General features: G+C 30.3%; 1 protein-coding gene across 3 annotated transcripts; it reads right to left on the reverse strand.

The window, feature by feature from the left end:
- Nucleotides 1-2,999: 2,999 nt before the first annotated feature.
- LOC137831746 (double-stranded RNA-binding protein 2) lies at nt 3,000-7,441 on the reverse strand. 3 transcript variants are annotated; one of them, XM_090303734.1, is made up of 4 exons: nt 7,404-7,441; nt 5,350-5,597; nt 4,579-4,798; nt 3,000-4,431 (listed from the first exon to the last, which is right to left on the reverse strand). In XM_090303734.1, the coding sequence occupies exons 2-4, from the start codon at nt 5,593-5,595 to the stop codon at nt 3,305-3,307; spliced, it is 1,593 nt and encodes a 530-aa protein (XP_090159860.1). In that variant the 5' UTR covers nt 5,596-5,597; nt 7,404-7,441; the 3' UTR covers nt 3,000-3,304. The 3 variants fall into 3 exon arrangements, with proteins under 3 accessions (XP_090159860.1, XP_068495650.1, XP_090159859.1); XM_068639549.2 differs by lacking the exon at nt 7,404-7,441 and adding an exon at nt 6,696-7,123; XM_090303733.1 differs by lacking the exon at nt 7,404-7,441 and adding an exon at nt 6,538-6,634.
- Between the last annotated feature and the right edge of the window lie 627 nt (nt 7,442-8,068).

Below are 8,068 nucleotides of genomic sequence, written 5' to 3' on the forward strand. Positions count from 1 at the left end.
AACTTTTTATATGTGAATTCTTAGTCTTTGATTCATCAACAAAGTTCGACAACCGTTTTAAAAAAATTTAACTCAACCAAAACTTGATCTCTTCAAAATTTCTCCCAATACATTTTGACAGTTCTAGCTCAGTTTTAATAAAAATATTTGACACTCATAATGGGATTTGGGTAAATTTATTATGAAACCATATCTTTTATGGTACTCACCAAAAGTCATTATAGTGTCATTATCATATATTGTGAGACAAACTCATCTTCATTGATGCTCTCATATGGAGATCATTTTCTACAAGAATGAAGCAAAAGTCCACAGTGTCATTGCTCACATGCATGATAAGTTCAACATGGACCTAAAGAATTCAACATCGTGACAAGATGCAAACTCTCCAAAGCAACTCGTCATAATACACCAAGATCGGACCACACATCGATCTGAGCAAAATTTGCAATCACAACATATAAAATAAGTTTGCATCATTTCATTATCCTTAATAAACCTATCGAGGATACGGGCTGACCAACACGGATACTCAAACTCATAGGATACTCAAGCATACAACAAATTCAGATAAAAAATCTCATATAATGTACCAAAAATAAATCAATTTTAATTAAATAATTTTTTTTATACAACTCTTTTTTTTTAAAATCTTTAAATTTTAAAATTGTTAATTAAAAACCCATCTATGGTTTTTAATGCCTTTTAATAAGAGGAAAATCTCTAACTAGTATACAAATAGTAAAATATGTTTTACTCATTTTAAACTAAGGGTGGGACTAGTACAAAAGTCTCTCAAAATAAATCTATAAATCTATTTTATCTTAGATGAATTACTATCACGAATCACTTTTATACAACTCATATTATAATTTTAAAACTTTTACTCCATTTATAAGATTCTATAAAAATCAATTTTTTCATATTTTTATTTGGATTTTATTTTTTATAATTTACAGTTCAATTTAATTATTAAAATATTATAATTTACTATTAATATTCCATATCTTATACCAGACCTAATTCTTAGTTTTAAGATAATCACATGAATTTCCTCCAATAAGATTTGTTTACTAAACGTGTTTTTAAGAAATTGCATTTGAGATAATCTTATATCGGATTTTCATTGTTATCATTGTAATTTTTTTACTATGTATTAAAAGAAGAAGTTGAAATTTTGTATGGATGTTTCTTCCTTCACCTTTCTTTTATTTTCACCTATTTTCACGTTTGAATGATATTTAATGTTACTTCCTTATTTATTTGCTTTAACCTTTATGTTTTCTCAAAATAACTAATGTTTATTTTTCTAAATAGACAAATGCTCACTAGAATACCCCACACGAATTTATGAATTATTATTTTTTATTAAAATGATTAAAATTATACTTTTCTTTTGTTTTTTAAGACACCTTCATTTAATTTTTTAATTTAATACCCCTCATGTAGTTCTTTAACCAATTCTCTTATTCTAAAATCGGTCCTAAACAACGGTTAATCAATTATATTTTTATGGAGAAATTATACTTACATATTTTTATGTTAAGCTAAGTATAAATTTTAAAAATAAATGCTTATTTTTTATGTTTAGTAATAACAATCATCTCTTTAATAATTATAATAAAATATAATTAACCTATTTCATTTTATTTAAAAATTATAAAAATCATGAAAATTAAAAGTTAATGTGTAAAAATTAGTTTTTTCATTAAATTATAAATTATCTTATAAAAAATTACATTTTGAGAAAATGTCATTTTAATATAAATAGCGATTAAATTTATTAACTTATTATTACATAAGATTTAATTTTAAGTTATAATAAAATAAATAAATTAAGTGATTAATCTACAAGAAAAAAAAAAAAAAACGAATTAACAGTATGAAATATAAAATTTTAATAATCTATGCTATAAATTCCAAAGGCTTGAACAATAGTTTTACACTGCAGAAAGTTTTTACACTATCATTCAATAATAAATTTTCATATCTGATGAGATTTGTAAGTTTTACAATAACTACCGATAAAGTCATAATTATCACACTTTATGATTGGTTGATAGTTTAATTTTTTTACACTAAATATGAATAAATAAAAAACTCTTAAAACAGAACAATGCATTTAATGTTAGCCATATAATATTTTTTTAATTATCTTGACAATATAAATTTAAATTAAAATCATTATAGATTATTTACTCATCTAATCCCTTATTGCAGCTATAAATAAAAAAATATATACTCTGTAAACTTTATCTTATTCCAACAAAAATACACATGAAATCCAAGTAAAATATATATTGTTTTAGTAATGCAAAAAATTAACAAAATACCAAAATCGTTCAACCCCATTATACTTCACATGTACCAAATCCTTTCAGCCATTTTTTAATTCTCTAGCTCTTTCCTGCCATTTTTCAGTCCTTGGATTTGAATCATCTAAAGGTATAAAATAATTATATCATTACCAACCAACAAAAACTGGACAACATATTATTGAAATAATGCACTTTTTCTTCTTTTTCTTCCTTTTCTTGTTGCAAGAGCTTCTGCTTAGAATTGGAACAAATTCTACCTTGCTTTATCTCATTGGAAGAGAAAAATTGTAAAAGCTCAAATGGCACTTTGCCAACAAACCCAAAGTGCACTTTGAGTTACATTTTTTAGTACATTGGCAAAGTTTGTTATGAGTTTTTATAATTTTTCCCTTGCAATGAGTTGAGCAAGGTAAAAGCTCTGGCAACAAAGAAAATGAGTCAGACCGATAATTTCATTAACGTGTTGTCCAGTTTTTATAGACCATTAGATGATTCAAATCCAAGGAGAGAAAAATGAGTGGAGAGGATCTAAATCTAGCCGCAATCCTCACTACCACACCAAATATAACCATTTATTGAAACTAAACATTATGCTTATATAATGCAATTATCTACTTCTAATGATACAAAATATAGTTGAAAATTAAACTTGTAATGAAACTTTGTAAGTAGATGATAATGTAAAAATACTTTGCCCAATGGTACATAATCTATTTTACTCAATAGTTATTCATATCATACATGCATTTACTTATCCTAGAAGGGACGGCAAACTCTGTAGCCCAACCTTCTTAATGGATCACGCTCAAGAAATTCTAATGACATATTTATATATATAATTTTGTATTTCAAATTTATTGCTCGACATAAAATTACCAAAAGGATATGCATATGCCTATTCTTTCCCGTAAATGACTGTAAAGGCCATGATATTTGGAAAGAACTACCATACTTCTTAATCTCTAGTATATATATACTCACTCATATCATATCCTAAGATGGCCAAGCTCAGAGCTAGTTCTTGATACATCTTTGTCTTCAGGTTTTAGATCTTCCTTTTCCTTGCTCTTGGACACCTCTTCTGCCATGGATCTCCTTGGAGGAGCTGAGCAGACTGGAACCACTGATCTGATTCTCACAGCTGGTGCCATAAATAGAGGAGTAGGTGATCTCATCATGCCAAACCTTTCAGGAGCAGATGTACCTGGACTTTGTGGGATTCCCGTTCTCAACCTTGATGCAACATGTTGTGGTCTTGAAACAACAGATTGAGTAGGGCATATGGTTCTCACAATGGAAGATGATGAAGGGGCTCGTGGTCTAAAACTTCTGTTGTAGTTTGCTTGTGAGTGTGATCTGAGAACAGATGAACCAATCCTGGATGGGTTTTGGAGCTCAGAATTAATTGGTCTGTGTACAGATCCCATGCTCCAATGAGAATCCCATTCAGATTTCTCACATTGTTCTCCCTGCTCAGTAGTTCTACTTCTGCTTCCAGAACTATCATGCTTTTTACTCTCATCATCTGAACCTGGTGGCAAGACTCTAGTTTCATTGCTGAAGGTGCAAACTGGGGGGTCTTCTGTTTTTTCTTCTTGTATCTCTCTGATGGTAAGTGTTGACCTGCCTGCATTTAGTTCTGGACCAATTTGGTTTGAAAAACAAAATGAAGGGCTTGATGTAGCCATTGACAATTTTGGTCCTACAGGAACTGATGACAACTCACTTGGGAAGTAAAGACAGTGGTCTGGCTGGAACATGGATTGCATTAATGGATAAATATGTGGACTAGATGGAATAATAGGCTGAAAGGTTAGTGCCAATAGACGATTTTGTTGCTGCAAAATTTGTTCTTGCTGCCAAATCTGATATAGAGCCACCTCTGGCGAGAAACTGGAGATTACACAATGCTGACATTGTGTAGGGTACATGTCTGCAGTGGGATGAGTTGATACCAAAGAGGTCGTAGTCGATTTTTGCCATCCCAGTTGATTATCACTTTGGGAAAAGTTCTTCGAACCATTCGCAAGGATGCGAGCTATGATGACTTGATCTTGTTCTCCATTGCCTCTAGCCTCCGGAGAAAATGAAGATGATAAACTATGCTCTGACACTAGAAGAAATTTAAAACAATGACAATAAGTTACATGTGGGAAGGAAAGACAGAATAATGTGAAAAAAAAGAGAAAGAAAGGTGTGTTGAAAAATGTCCAAAGGCAACTAATACACAAAAATTTGATTGAAGAATCACAATGCTCACATTTTTTCAATGCAGCCCAAGCAGCCATCGCAGCATTTTTTTGAGCCTGTTTCTTGGTCCTAGCTGGGTCTCCTGTAAAATGCTTTCCTGCAATCTCAACTGTACATGAGAAGTTAGGACCGTGACCTGGTCCAGAACGAATTGTTGTATAAACAGGAAGATTCAGTCCAGCTCTATGAGCAGTTTCTTGTAGTAAATTCTTGTAGACTCCTGTTTCATCCTGTCAATATCCAAACGAAAAATACATATTCAGAAAAAATCTTTTAGATCAACAATGAAATTCTTTAACTCCTAACATTTGCGGGCATATTTCTATTCTTAGTCTAAACTGAAATTCTTCTATTTGTCGTCTATTGATTTGGTTGCAGAAAAGTTAAATGTAATGAATAAAGCAGCCTCTACATATTTTGGGGAAATGCAATACAAGCCTCTAAAAGAAGATAAAAAGAGACTATATTAATATCTATTTGTAAGTGTATATTTGTCCTTGAAATCGCTTATATAAGTAGACATTTAAACCAGTAATAGAGAGAAAGCTAAACATGAAAACTCAGCTTTAAACAATCCTATTGAAATGCTTCTGATTACCTACAAAGTAGGTGTTAAAATTATTTTTGTATTTCTGATACAATAAATACTTCTTTTTTTAAGATAAATTTCTACTTTTATTTCTTGCTATACCAATACAATATTGAATATTTTCAAGAGTGATTACAATTTTAAAGAAAGAAAAACTGGGAAGGAGATTATGAAAAATTCTCATTTTCTCACCAGAACTCTTGCAGCCAAAGCTCTAGAGGGGCCTCTTTTTGCAAGAGTGTTAAGAGCCACCTCAGCCGCTGCATGTTCTGCCTGTCTAAGAGTAGAGCAGAAAGTAGGGCTTTCAAAGGTCTCTCCATTAAAGTTGACAGTTGCTTTGAAACGAGGAGCATGATCAGGCCCTTCACGAATGCATGAATAGGCTGGCAAATTAAAACAGCTTCTTTGAGCCAACTCTTGTAGCCGATTCTTATACATGTCTGCACACAAATAAAAATTAAAAAGGAATTTGATTTTCATAATCTAAGGTAAGAAAAAAGAGAACTTCTGTTATTCTAGCAAACATTTATCGGGAAGAATAATTCACCACACACCAAACTTTTATAATTGAAGAAATTTATCACATAACAATATCACAATTTCTCTATTTTGTTCAATAACAAAGACTCATATCAGTCAAAATCACAGAGGCTTTCTTCAACTACACGAGTTAGAAAGTTTTCCATAGTTTAAAAGGGTAGTCATATCATACCACAACTGTTACATCCCAATTTCTCTTAAATTGTCTGCCATTACACCAAAGATAAATATATTCTTCATCCACATAACAGCACCCCCCACACTTGGATTAGTGTTCATATGAATCAACAAGAGAAATCATAGCAACACATGCGTTAACATACTCTTTTGAATACACTGGACTATTGGTTGAAACTTACTGAAAATTAAAAAAACTCGTGAGTCTCACTTCTCACTTTAGTTTTCAATAAATTTTAACCAATGATGGAAAAATGTATTAGAAAGAGTGTATGAGAGAATGTGTTGCTAGTACTCTTCATGTCAACACACCCTCACATAGGAATCTAAGGATTAATTCCCACAAACAAACAAAAATCAACGGAGCAATGTATAACAACTTATGAGGTGATAATAAAGATAAACCTAATTAAACAACAAAATAAGCAGCAATAACTGAATTCATTTCTACATATATTCGAAAATACTAACAACACAGTAATTGAGATTTTTCTATACATTGGAACAAACTTTTTCAGGAATAATTTACACCGACAAAAGTAGAATCACCATTTTACTCAACCTCGTTCAAAATAAATGGAAATGTAAAATCGCAGCACAGAAAAATAAAACTCTCGAAACCCCTAATAGTAACTAACTAAATAGTGAAAGAATGAAGCAGACCCGTTTGTCTATATTCACTCAAAATCTACGAAACAACGAAATGGACCAATATTCAGCACGATCAAACCCATTTATAAGAAAACAACTCAGAAATTGCATTGATAAAAGTAAAAGAAAGACGATAGAGAGATAGAGTGTTAAAGCAAGAAAAATCAGACCTTTTTGAAGAGCAGTGTGAAAGGATCTGAGGGTGATGAACCACAAAATGAAGTACAATTAAAAGCATCAGAGAGCGTGTAAATCTTTTGAGTGTTTGGTTAGAGAAAAAAATGGAGAAAGAAAGAAGCAGAATAATAAAAGTAACAGTAAAGTGAGATTTATTATTCGCACAACACAAAACAACACAACGGCGATTTTTATTTTCTGCTTAAGGAAGCAAAACCACGCAAGCAATCTGTACTTATGGCTCATTCATTATCATAACTGTGTCCTTTCTTCCAAAAGGTTAAAATCTTATCATCTCTTTTATTATTTTATTTTATACAAAATATTACTAAATAAAAAATAAATGCACTTATGCTGTTTGTAAAAATATCCCTTGAAAATCTCTATAGATTTTTCTAGAACTCTTCGTAATAAATACCCTAACATGTATGCAACATCTTAAATTCTTAAAAAATTGTTACTTTGTAAGATAGCAGTAATTGATTACATGCATAGTTTATCAGTACACCATTATACAACATCAATCATTGTTACTTTGTAAGATAGCAGTAATTGATTAAATCTTTGGCACCCTTTTGCATAAAACAAGCTGCTAAATTTGTAACAATTGAGGTTTTAAATTTGATTTAGAAGTTTCATCTTTTTTTTCTCAAACCCATAAGAAATATAGATTAAAAGATGAAGAAACATAAGTACATTACCAATGGGGCTTCCTGTTGGGGAACATGTTTGAGACAGTGCCTTGAATTGGAAACAGTTCACGCATCTATCACATTGGAGCTATGGTATCATGATGAGAAGAGGGACCAACATTTTTTTTTCAGTGAAAACAAGCTAATATCTTTTATCTATTAAAAATATTAAAATTTAATTAGCATGATAATAGTAAAAGGGATTGATCAAATATAAGGAATCTAACTCTAACTATGTGTTAGTGTTCTTCGTTGAGGATTTTGATCTTGAAATGTTTGAAGATACTCGTTAAAGATTATCCGATAATCAAATTTAATATTTGATCTTAAATAGTTTAAGTGTAGTAAATGTTAATAAATAAGTATTTTATTAGTTAATTTATTCATAAAATAGTTAGATCTTATATTACACAAGTCAACAAATTAATTATATGAGAATTTGAAATTTGATGACAAAATAAAATTATTTAAACTATTAGTATATGCAGTATTTAATGTTGGTTTAAAAGTCATATAAGGGTTACTTATGGTTTAAAAGTCATATAAAGGTTTAAGATAATTTTTATGAGAATCAACAAATTTACCATTTATACACTTTGTCAGAAACAGTGTAAAATTCTTTTAGAATGTGAGTACCCATATTTACTTATTCTAAAATTTAAATTCATACCAAT

This window comes from Phaseolus vulgaris, chromosome 6 (assembly GCF_051622355.1).
Source record: "Phaseolus vulgaris cultivar YP4 chromosome 6, ASM5162235v1, whole genome shotgun sequence".
Classification (NCBI taxonomy): domain Eukaryota; kingdom Viridiplantae; phylum Streptophyta; class Magnoliopsida; order Fabales; family Fabaceae; genus Phaseolus; species Phaseolus vulgaris.

Bases quoted from the DNA above. Each gene is read 5' to 3' on its own strand.
- LOC137831746 (XM_090303734.1), bottom strand. From the start codon at position 5,595: ATGTATAAGAATCGGCTACAAGAGTTGGCTCAAAGAAGCTGTTTTAAT. The intron at 4,799-5,349 runs GTGAGAAAATGA...GGATATTGACAG, and splicing joins CTTTGGCTGCAAGAGTTCTG to GATGAAACAGGAGTCTACAA. The intron at 4,432-4,578 runs GTGAGCATTGTG...AATTTCTTCTAG, and splicing joins TTGGGCTGCATTGAAAAAAT to TGTCAGAGCATAGTTTATCA.